This window comes from Aquila chrysaetos, chromosome 25 (genome assembly GCF_900496995.4).
Source record: "Aquila chrysaetos chrysaetos chromosome 25, bAquChr1.4, whole genome shotgun sequence".
Lineage (NCBI taxonomy): Eukaryota > Metazoa > Chordata > Aves > Accipitriformes > Accipitridae > Aquila > Aquila chrysaetos.
The window spans coordinates 12,822,769-12,835,047 of NC_044028.1; the positions used below are offsets into that span (position 1 = coordinate 12,822,769).

The 12,279-nt window shown below is 39.9% G+C and overlaps 1 protein-coding gene across 7 annotated transcripts in view; it reads right to left on the reverse strand.

Moving 5' to 3' along the window:
• CIITA (class II major histocompatibility complex transactivator) overlaps window positions 1-12,279 on the reverse strand; it is a 44,885-nt gene that overhangs the window by 2,374 nt on the left and 30,232 nt on the right. For all 7 annotated transcript variants that reach the window (XM_041120060.1, XM_041120062.1, XM_030002232.2 and 4 more), the window contains 10 exons: window positions 10,453-10,518; window positions 8,290-9,997; window positions 7,995-8,168; window positions 7,061-7,132; window positions 5,672-5,752; window positions 4,175-4,267; window positions 3,751-3,834; window positions 2,844-2,927; window positions 2,272-2,355; window positions 1,525-1,617 (listed from right to left, as the gene is read on the reverse strand). In XM_041120060.1, the coding sequence (XP_040975994.1) occupies window positions 1,545-1,617; window positions 2,272-2,355; window positions 2,844-2,927; window positions 3,751-3,834; window positions 4,175-4,267; window positions 5,672-5,752; window positions 7,061-7,132; window positions 7,995-8,168; window positions 8,290-9,997; window positions 10,453-10,518 (2,519 nt within the window). In that variant the 3' untranslated portion in view covers window positions 1,525-1,544. The remainder of the gene's footprint in view (window positions 1-1,524; window positions 1,618-2,271; window positions 2,356-2,843; window positions 2,928-3,750; window positions 3,835-4,174; window positions 4,268-5,671; window positions 5,753-7,060; window positions 7,133-7,994; window positions 8,169-8,289; window positions 9,998-10,452; window positions 10,519-12,279) is intronic.

Sequence of the window (12,279 nt, forward strand, 5' to 3'; positions counted from 1 at the left end):
ACTATACTAATGTGGTAACTGGTGCCAAAGGCATGTGCTACAAACGTGAGAGAACAGCAGTGGAGGGAGATGCAAGGGGTTGTTTATGCAGAGCTGCGTTAAACACATCTTTTGCTTGGTGTGAAAGCTGATGCAGTGTCCAAGAATCACCGACTTTTACAGAGCGGAGCTCTCTACCACTGACTGCCATTGCTCTGTGTCCAGAGGAAAACTGAGGTCATTTGGGAGCTGACCTACATGTTCAGAGGCTCTTATTGTATGCTCCCCTTGAATGACAGACACAGGAGGTTAGAGGAAACTTTGCTTTTGTAAGGTTTCCTGGCAGTGTTGATATCCCTAATGTCTTCCTTCCCAAGTAGGTATGGTTATTCAACAAGACAAAGAGTTAGTTGTACTGTAGGCTATTAAGCATCACTACAATTTTTCACCGCTGCTGTACAAAGCTAGTCTGTGGAGCTGGTATGGCACCCGAGTCTTCCACAACCTGTAGCCTGATCAGTGCCACACATATAGCCCAGTCAACATCTGGTGATTAGGGCACTGAGTGCAAGAGTCACGCAAAAGCTTGGCTCGCTGCATGGTTTAGTGAGCCATTGGCAACTGCAGCCATTGCCAGGACCATTCAAGCCACAGCTCAAGCAGCTGGCGTCACTCTGCAGTGTGTTTTTGCCATCTGAAAGAAAGCTGGAGGGCATCTGGTGTCTGGTTTGCCTCTGGCTTCTCATTCTTCACTGGGATCATTTCACTGATGCATCCTGCATAATTTTTCTTAAGAGGAAGCACATGGCAGAAAACGGGGAGCAGAATCCTACACAAAACCCTAACTTCCCATGCCTGCTGCAGCAACTTCAGTCCAGGAGCGTCAAGGCAGTCAGATCCTGGTGATCATCAGCAAACTGTTAGAAAATTGCTAACGATGCTATTATGTCAAGGATTCTTGAAACTGTGTGGGCAGAATCAATGAAGTAAAAGTGGCTGCCAGGGCTAAACCACCCAAAACAGACTGAGAACAAGGAAGGTAGGAACCAATGATTTTCTCCGAGTACAGTATAGGCACAGCTTCATAGTGAGACAAGCAGCTGTTGAGGTTGTATTAAGCAAAGGAAAAGTGAAAGGACTTACTAAAAATCAACACAAAACAATCTCTAAGGAGTACAGAACTCATCTATCACGCATGAGAAGTACACAGAGCTATTTAGTTTTCCGCAACAGAAAAGAGAAGGTAAACAGGCCAGCTGCCAGTCACTGAACTGGGCTGAACTAGGAGTCCTAGAAGAAGTCCATTCTTGTTGATGCAGCTCTTGCAATCTGCTGGGGCTGGTGCCAGGGAGATGGGGGATGCAAGGTGAGTGGGGGGGAAAGGGGGCCTGATGCGATATTGATCTGTGCCACTCCAGGGCAGCATCTCTTTACTTAGCCAGGTATGCATCGATGCTGTTACTGTGCCTGCTGCCAGTGAAACCAGAATCAACAGCTGCCGCAGAAACAACTCTTGTTGTCTCAGGGAGCCAGGGTTTATGTTACCTTTATGGGATCATCTGAATCTACACACTGATCCTAGAGTCCAGCTGCTGAAGGTGTTCGAGAACTCCATAGGGAATGGTGGGATTCCACATCCTGTAAGGGCAAATTCAGAAAGGAAAGAGATTTTGAGAAGCGTGATTTGCTTCACAGTTTTTTGGTGTGTTTGGTATGCTTGTGTTTTGTGTTGTTTTGTTTTTTTAAAGTTGCCTTTCCCTTTTGAATATCATTCTACAAAAATATTTAAGCTATGGAACACATGAAAATGCATATTCATTTAGAAGAAAGCAGTTCACTCCTCCATAACCTGGCTGACTCTCGCTGTAGGACACACTTACAGTCCCATCTCCATAACTGTTCTTTAGCTTTCTGTCAAACTCCCTTCCCCTCAATGTGTACTGGCAGCTTCAGTCTAACCTCTAACGATGGCTGCTCATTGTTTATCCTTCAAATACAAGTCCTGCAGCACTGAGTAGGTCAGCTACTCTGGGAAGGTAGAAGATTAACAAAGGGAGGCTCAATGTAAACTACGCTTAAAGCAGGACAAGCTTGCTTGCCTGTGACGACTGGGAATTAATGCAGCTGAAACCAGAGACAAAATTTTTAACATTTCTGTGACTGCTTTTGTATCTTGGTGATGTCTTTTTTTTGCCTCTTATAAATCTGACAAATACAGAACACAGCTTTAGCATGAATTCTAACCCAATTTACAGAATGAATATACAGCAAACAGCGTATCAAGAGACTTACACTAAGTTCTTTATATGGGGACATTTTCGTAGGCTGTCAGTCAGCTGCTGGGCTCCAACACCAGTTATTTTGTTATACTGAATGCTGAGGAAAAAAAAACTTTGTTAATCCAGATCACATCATGTAGCGGTGTAATCAAACATTTCATTCAAAATAAAAACTACTATACGAGCTTATCTGTAGATGGGGGAAGAAAGAAAAAGAAAAAACCCCAAATAGATCCTTGATTCAAAAAACCTGTAATAAAATACTCAAAAGGTCAAATGGGAACTTCATTAAGTTAGTTCATCTGAGGGATTCCTTATTCTATGTACCCGAGGTCCTTCTCCAACTCCCCATGACCCTGTTCTCGCATCTTAAAACCAATTTTTCAGTTTTTATGGTGAACTGCTCCTTAATCCTTTCTAACCACTGACTATCTGGACTCTGCAATAGCACATTTTCCCTGTGAAATTTCCCTGAAATTTTCTTTCTCAATTTCTGTCTCCTCTACCCTGAGCACAGAAGATTTGAATTTTCAGTATCCAAGCAAGTAAGCTTTCGTGGGCCATGTCAAAAGATTTCATACTCACTCTAGCACTCTTAAAGATGCCATCGCAGGAAGAACTTTCGCAAGATTTTCTGCTCCAAAATCACAAATGCTATTATTGTATAAGCTGCAGAAAACCAAACCGGTATAGTCACAGTTGAATAATGGATAATGTAAACAGATTATACATTAGATCAAGGAATTTCCGATATGGTTGGTACACCTTGCCTTCCAATTTATCCTTATCTATTTGCATCCTAATATATTTCTTAATTTTTAAAACACAGTTTCATATTTTCTGTATCAAGTAAGGCAAATGGCCACAACCCTTCTTCATCTAGCACAACTACAGCAAAAATAGGTCTAGATTCTTAATGAATAATGAGAGCATTTCTGTCTACATTAGATCAAATTAAAAGCCCACAAGAAAATGAAGCTCAAAGATTTGGGGCACAGCATTCAAAAGATTTCCACATGAGCAAATTATTCCAGAATTGCACACCGCGGTTTCTTGCATTCCCTACTGAGACACTTCATTCAGGCCTATGCCAGACTTTTAATGAAGTGGGATGGACCATTGGTCCCGTACCAGCAAACACACACCACCTTGTTGCTGGCTTAGGGCTTAGCACTGCGCTTAGCAAGCTCCGCATAAGCTTGCAGTAGATCATGGCCCTGGGTCTACACTTGTACAGGGTATTATTCATCAGTGGGTATTATGGATTGGATTTAAAAATCAGTACAGTCCTCATTATATTCCTGAGATATCCTTCTGTATGTCTACACTGGGTCATACATTTCTCTCCTCTTCTCTCTAAAGGCTTTATGCAAGAATGAAGTCAAAAGCTTGGCTGCTGCACAGCGGACATATTTGTTCCATGTTTGGTAATTTCTCACAAAGATAGCAAGGTATGTTGTATAAAACAACTGAACAGGATATAACTACTTACCTTAGTGTCTTTAACGAAGACAAGAAAGGAAGAGCTGTAGCTAGCTTCTCCGCACCCACATCTGTTATCTTATTCTGTGATAAGCTATAGCAAGTGAGATCGCTTTGTCAGTTGAGCACATTTATTCCAATTTACTACAATGTGGGGAAAATTAATTTTTGATGTCTTTTTTGTATAACTTGGACAGTCTGTTTAGACCAAATGCAGGGAAAAAGACAAATTACAACCCTTGAAGGGAAATGAGGAATTGCCAGAGGATTAACTTATTTCTCTAATGAACGTACAGATTAAGTATGTCCATAGACTCACTGGCCTTCCATGCCCATGGGTTAGTTGTGCCCATAATTAACACACAGTCCCTTAAGGCTCTAGGTTTAATCTATTACTTTTCAAAATTTCCCAGAACTGTTTATCTTGCACTTACTTTAATGTTTCCAGTGATTTCAGGGTTGGAAAGACTTCAGATAGACTCTCTGCTCCTTCATCTCCTATGCCATTTTCACTCAGAGCATCAAGGCTGGGTGACAACAAAGAGAGAATTAGCTTCCCTTTTAATCTAAATTTTTGTGGTTTATTCACCTCAGAGACCCGTCTATGTATCTTGAGAAGCTCCTTCCCTGCAGTAGCCTCAATCAGCATCACACAAATTATAGCTTCTCTAATAAGCAGCTTTCTGCTTCCCAAATTTACAGCCTAAGAATTTTTTTTTTCCTAGTTGAATGGCTTGACCCATTTACTTTGATATGCAAGATTATTAAAATGGTTATGAAATAGCTGTGTTGCAGCTATGCTGAAATGAGATTTCCTGTGCACACAGAAATACAGAATGGGCAAAATTGAGCAGATGCTGCAAATCCCTGCCTGAACGGCTCCTTCTCCAGATAGGGAGTATTAGAAATTAAGTTTTTCCTCATTCAGGTATCCAGATAGTCCCAATTTTAGATACTGGATCCCCTTCTAATCTGACAGACAACACTGGGATATATCAAACTCATTCCAATTTTAGAGCTTTATTGTTTTCCCAAAATATCATGAAAAGGCCAGATACAATACGGACAAATGGCCAATGGGCTGAGCCAGTAAGGCCAAAGGCCCTCTCAAAACCCAGTAATCTTCCCACACAGATGATGGCAGAATATTGACTATTGTTGCTACAATTGTTTCTAGTGTAAAGAAGCTTAAAATTCAGAGACAGCTGGTTTGTCATGGATACAAGAGAATAAATAGTAACTGCAGTTCTTAAAACTCTATTTCTAATACTGCTCCTGCTAAAGGAAGGGACAAAGACTGTGTGAAAATATGTGGGCAGAACAAAACCAGATACTAGATGAGTACGGCTTTTTTTATATCTTTTATATGAATCAAATCCACAAAGCTCAATCTCTTACAAGTCCTACCAGAAGTTCAGGATGTTTGTTGACACCGGCACAAATACTGAAGGTAACCCCCAAATTTAACACTGCTTCTGCTTCAGGAGGGAGACTGTTCTCTCCTGGGGCAGACACGACTGTGAGTCCCTCAGAAACCTCACCATGAGGGAGCCTGGGGCTCGGGCATGTTATGGAGCTTGAATGAAGAAACAAGTAATGTGCAGGCAGTGTTGATCGGTGCTGTGGCAGGAAGGGGCAGCACTCAGTGGGGCTCTGTACTAAACCTTTCCCACAAGCTTTTAACCACTGAGGAACACATGGGTAAGTTCGGCTGGTATCAAACAAACCACTACCAAGTGTCTTAAAGGAGGATGAAGAGCGCTAGCTTTTAGTCTGCTGTTATATTCTCTGAATGTTTTTGTCGTTCAGTTTGTTCATCAAAGCAAGTAGTCTTGTTGGCAAATAAAATGTTTCTTGAGTACACGAGCTCCTCCATCATCAAGGGCTGCTGAGGAGCAACGTTAGCAAAGTTAATCTTCAGCATTACTCACTCTAAATGCTGAAGTGATGGAAATGCTGCAAGAATTTCCACGAGTTTTAGGAATCCCTGAAGGCCACATACTGGACCCAGCCTGGAAGAAAATAAATACAGACATGCAGCAGTTTTTTAACATGCTCAGAAACAGCAAAAGTTACGAATTTTTAAGTTCTTGCCCTGCAGCCCCAAATGCAAGCTAGTTTACGCTCCTCAGAAGCAGCCATTCCCTACAATCTGCAGCAAGGATGTCTGCTTTGAAGCCTCCACATGAGGACCCCACAAGGCTAAAGTCAGACAGAGCAGAGCTGCTTGCACAGAAGCAGCGGTACAAGCATTTGCCACTTCGTTGTTACTCTTTACAAGACTCATTTCACTCGTTTTAGATTCCTGTATTTCTGTTCTTTTTCTGTTTTTTTCAGGTTTCTCATTTTAAGTATTATAATCTTGATAACTGAGATGAAAAAAATACTTCCCCCCCCCAGCTACTGGCAATTCAGACTAACTTAAGATCAACATTTCACTGCAGCTTAAAGCATAAATTGAACTTTAATATTCCAGCTACAAGGATTTGTCCCTCAGATGCTAACCTCTGATTTGGAGTTTCCCTGGTATCAGAACAACTTCAGCCTAGTTAAAGGGATCAGAATTTTAACCAAGAATTTAAAATAAAGGGAAAGTAGGAGAGGAAACAAGAAGAGAAAGCAGCATAAAATCAAAAGTGAGGCCAAGCATAGCAGTTCTAGACTAGGTCAGATGTGAAGAGCAGGAAAAAGATGAAGACCTGATAAGAGTTCTCCATCGCACTGGTGCAATTTCTGCCCAAACTAATTCACATGCCATGGCAGCATATTTTAAGCAATAGAATAGCCTTGGAGGCTGCTTACAGTTTGTGGGAAGAAAGCAACGTTGCTACACCTAATTTTTAAAGTCAGTGTTTCCAAGTCAATCTTCCTTCTTCCAGGGAAATGGTGCTAAATATTTTATTTGTGAGGCATTCTCTGACCTTATTCTCTCATGGCCTAAGCTCTGATAGGGGAGAAAATTACATCAGAAGACTCAGATAGAAAAGTTGAGCATTTCTGGGGAAAAAGTATTTCCCAGGTAGCTGGATCACCATCAAGATATTTTATACCCTGTGGCACAAGATCTACATCTGGTGGTAAGGAGCTAACCTGCAATATAATCAAACAAAATTGATAGAACCATGTTGATCTGTATCACTGCAGGAGCCAGAAATGATGTTTTTTGAGTTTTGGCCATAACTTAATAAATCTAGTTGAGAAAAGCAAAGTAGCAATAAATGGGGTTTACTTAATGCTTTACCATAACCTAACCATATCCATGACTCTTCTTAGTCTTAAATGTAATCATGCATCAACCAACAGAAAGGAATATCACTTACGCGAATTCTAGCTTTCTGAGGTTTTTGATGGCAGGAATTTCAAAGCTGCTGCAACCAGATGTATCTTGCACACTAAATAAATCACAGTAGAAACAGAGTACGATAAATATTTTAGCAACCAAAACAGTGCTTTAAAAATAATTTCTTAGTAAACTTTTACAGGAAATAAACCACTGCTGCATTAACTGAGGAAGCAGGAAACTTCAGAATAACTTCTGCTCCAACCTTTCTTCACTCAATTCATTTCAACCTGATAATTGCCTTTCATAGTGCAGTTGTTTGTTCTTTTTCCAATGAAACTGAAAAGTACATTCTTCTAAATCAAGTATTTTCTGTCAAACATGAAACTTATTTTGTGTATATTTTAATCAAAATACTCTGCCCATGTTAAAATGGAAGTGACTATTTTTATTTAAAAAAACCCAACCAAAATACTTTATTTATGCATGCTTTTAATTGCAACCAATCCCCTAGCCACATCATGAGCAGGGATGAAACACAGGGTTTATAGATCACATAACACAAGTTTTTACCTCCTGAGCTAAAGGACTGACTCAGGTCCTTTGTGACCGGTACAAAACAAGCCTTCATTTATGGCCCAGGTGCTACGGGGCCCAAGTTATGTAACTGAAAGCAATTGGAAGATGGCACACTCAGAGATTAAAAAGAAATCTGAAGAAAAAAAATGACAGCTGGCTTTTGTATTGGCAGTTTTGATAAATACTCTCCACGGTGCTGTCATTGCTCCTCCCTGCCATGACAACCACCACACATCAGGTTAGGAGAACACTCTGAGACAATACAAGAGCTTGCACTGCCTAGTTACTTCTCCTTTGGACAAGCAGAGGAGTCCATTCTCCAGCACTGTCAGTGAACACCCATTTTCCTAAATCACTAGTATATTAAGAGGACTTTTGATCATAAACGAGCCTACCAATTGATCATCTTCTCCTGCATCTCTACAAGGTCTGAAAGGTCAGTGATGTCCTTCATTGTCTTTGCCTTAAAGGGATCAAGAACAAATTTCTCTATTGATGCTCTCAGCAGTTCATAGTCTTTTGTCTGTTCTAAAGATTTCCAGAGCTTGACAGTATCACTGAGGGAGGCCCTGTGAAACGACAAAACATGTGAAATCAACACATCAACAGATATGACTGCTGTTGTTGCATGAAAGTGTCATCTGCATGCAGTCCTATGAATGACATTACTATCTACAAAAAATGACCAACCTGAATGATGCCACATTCTTTAGGCCAGCCAAGTCTTTTAGCCCTTGCATGTCAATGCTGCTGTTTCGCAAATCCAAGGAAAACTCTTTTCTTGACTTTTTTAAAATAGAGTGCAGTACATGGACGTCAGGTGGTGTAAGAACTACGCCCAGAAAAGACAGGTCTGGCTTAAGCCTTAAGGCCACATGCTGCAAAAGATAATTGCTTTGTGTTTCATAAATACAATGTAAAAGCTCAAGTAACCTCTCCGGACAGAGCTCATTTATCTGCAGCCTTCTAATATATTTCAAAAGTGTTTTCTGCTTCTTGGTTGATTGTTTTACATCCTTATTTGAAAGGGAACAGAAGTAGGGATCATCCTGGAGGAACAACAATCCAGCCAAAAATCGAGGTACTAAATCTAACCAGTTATAAGGTTTTTTCTTCTTGGATGGAAAAGACAGGTACTTTGTTAGACTCTTATCCTTGATCTCTTCTGCTAACATAAGGTGAAGCGCACCCAAAAAATTCTGAATGACAAAATCAGAGAATGTGCTCCCAAATTCCTCTTCTCCACTATCTGAATGTCCGGGAAATGCAAATGGCAGGAAAAATCCATATTTCAGAGCAAACTCTTTAACTTCCTTAGAAGGAAGAAGATCACTTTTCATGGCACTTTGGTGCTTTTCTCCAAGATACCAGGCTATACGGGCTAGCGTAGCAAGACTCTCTTGATTTTGCATGGCTGTAACATCTGTTTGCATAGGTATTATCTTTTGCTGAACAAATTTCAGGAAGACTGTAGTAAGAGTTGAAGGAAGGCTTTCGTCTCCCATTTCAAGTACTGTCTCACAGAGAAAACAAACAAATCTACACATAACAGGGCTGTAACAATGACTGAACAAGTACTCACACTCTTTGATTAACTTCAGTGCATTATCACAGCAGGGTAATCCTTCGAAGTATTTGGTTATGTACAATTCTCTCTGCTGAGGGGAAAATCCTACTATTTCAATAGTCTTATCCACTTTGGACACATACTGGTACACCTTGTCCTTTGGTCTTGCTGTAAGTAATAAAGTACAACCATTGAGTATCTTTTTTTGGATGAGTCCTGAAAGCAGCTCCTTTATACTGCACAAGTCTTTTTCAGGCTGGCTGGCTGAGCAACGAGGAGAATTCTCATGATCATGCAACCCTTCAAAACCATCAAAAACCAGAAGGACTTTAGCAGGATTTTGCAATATATACTCAAAGATCTCTTTGCTTCCCTCTTGAGGTTTTATAAAAAATTCAAGAAGCAGATCCTTCAGGCTGTATCGCTTCTCAGGCAAGCTTATTTGTTTGCAGTCAAACCAAAATACAAATTCAAATTGAGGAAACTCTCCATTGGACCAGTCCTGGCAGATCTTCTGAACAAGAATGCTTTTGCCCATTCCTGCTTTTCCCAGCACCACAATCACTTTAGTGTCTAAGTCTTTACGTCCCAGGATTTGAAATATTTGGCTTCTTTTAAGGACTGCCTTTTCCTTCCCTTGCAGACTGCAAGTTACCAGCTCCTTTTCCATTGCTTTTACACTATTCTTCCCAGTCTTGGTTTCAGTTTGGCTTTGAACAAGTGTCCCATCAATAAACAGGTGATCAAGAGTTACTTCACGCTCCATGGCCACAGATTTGCACACGTCTCGGAAATAATCCTTAAGTGATGTACAGAAAGCTTCCACTGGCTCTAGAGAAATAAAAAGCACACACAAACTGAAGAAACCAGTCCACAAATTACAACATTGCTTCATGGTGGTTTAAGTACATAATTGTAATATGGTCAAAATACATCAGTTCCCATAAAGCATGTAGGTCTGGATTTATCCCATGCAACTACAGGTGCTTAAATTAGGAGTGCAGGCACAATAGACACTTTTAGACCTATGAACTGAGTAATTTTGGAGGTATCTACACATATGATAACACCGACTAAGTACACTGACTTTCTAAGTAGGTACTACAGCTAGATAACTAAAGGTAGTCTAACATCTTAAAAACAGGAATCGTGCTCAGACGCTCAGAACAGCTTCACAAATTGTTGAATGACAACTCCTACAACAAGTAGCTTTTCTGTATGGAAAGAAACAGAAAAATTAGCCAAAAAACACTGCAAGTTTTTAAGTTCAAGAGATCTAAACTCACTTGGTCTTTTGAATGGTTCTTCAGAAGGAATTATGGGAGCTTGGACTTCTTTGAACATTTCTAAACCTGAAGAAACAAAACAATATATTTGAGGAAGACACCCAGATAGTCATCAGTTCAGCTTTACTAATTTTAACAATAAGACTAATGCTATTTTTCAAGTTCATTGCAACATATATTATGTATCATCCAGAGAAAGAGATATTTTATTTTACAAGGGAAAGGAAAAAAATCCTCACAAAAGTATAATATAATACAGCTGACATGAACTGTTGCAGGCAGTATGACACCAAAACAGATGACAGCTGTTCTGACAGTTGTATGAAGCAGAAGACCTATCATAGCAAGGTGACATCCACTGTTCTTTTCAAATATCACTGTTTTGCATAAATTCATGTTCACACATAGGACATCTTTATTTCACCAAAAGCAATAGCTTCCTTTTGTTACTCTACACCTTGCAACCAAACATTAAGGATGAAAGTCACAGAGAAGGGACTATTGGTAACAGAATTTACCCATTACTCTTCCTGACAAAGTACTGTCACTGTCCAATTTTCTTTCTTTTTGCCTGTTTGTTTTCAAACTACTGCAGACTTTTGCCCTTGGTCAGATGAGCAGTGTCTGCCATACAAAGCAATGGGGAATATTTCAGAGAAAGCGTATTTTCTACAGACTGGTAATGACAGAGTATCAGTTTTGACAAAACTTTTGGTACGAAAAGCTTTGCAGACACAGGACAGAATGTAAATTGACTGTAACAAACCCAACCTCGTAGTAACCACATTCAGCAGAGAAGTGGAAAAAAAAACCAAAACAAAACAGGTTAATCTCCCTAGATTTGTACAAATGTATTTATTACCATAATATTTGGTTCATCTTGATGTAGAATGTGGTTAAAAAATTACAAATCTTAAAGTTTCAGAGATCTGGAAATCAATTCCTAGCCTGCATGCCAGCAACAGATGGAATGGTTAGAGTTGAGTTGCTTCTAGCATGGAAGCACCCATAGACTTCTAATAAGCAAGTCTTCGTCCAGTGAAAGAATACACTTGCTACAGAGATAGTTCTCCTCCTTGTAGAAGAAAAAACAACTTAAAATATTGAATAAAGAGGGGACATGCCTGTTTTCAGGCAAGTGTCTAGTTTCGGTTTACTATTTATTTTATTAAATAAAAGCAACAGAATGGAAAACTAAGAAAAGCTGTAATGAGACATTTAGATGGGAAGCAGCATTGGTCAAATCAATCAGGTGTTAATGATTTTTAAAAAAGGAAAAGAGACTGGCTTGGTAGCTTATGTGCTGATTTTTCTGCTACATTTGGAATTCTGAGGTTTGTGACATACTCACATAAGTTGTGCTGCTGTAAATCAGTTGGAATTATTAGTATTGTGTATTCACATAAACAGTATATATAATTTACAAATACTTCCCCAAACCTAGGGGTATTTGCCTATTAATCCCCACTTGAAAATTTTGCTATTTTGGGTAGTTAGCCACCAGAGGGCAACAAAACACTTATACTAAGCTGCAAGCAGCTGTAATCACCAGGGTTCACAGAGATCAGAAACTAAATAACCACTGAAATCAAACTTCATGTTCTAACAGCTCTCTGAGGGCTGGAAGAAAAGTGTCTGAGGAACCACAGGTGGGTCTGTTATACCCTGACCAAGGCTCTGATTTCTTTATAAGCCTTTCTGTATATTAGGCTTCTGTATTGTTTAGTTAAATAACTTGTCATCATTTTGGTTTGGGGGCTTCCATGTGAGCTGACTGCAGTCTGGCTTCCAGTACCAAGCATTTAAGATGCTCAGGCTGCGCCAGTA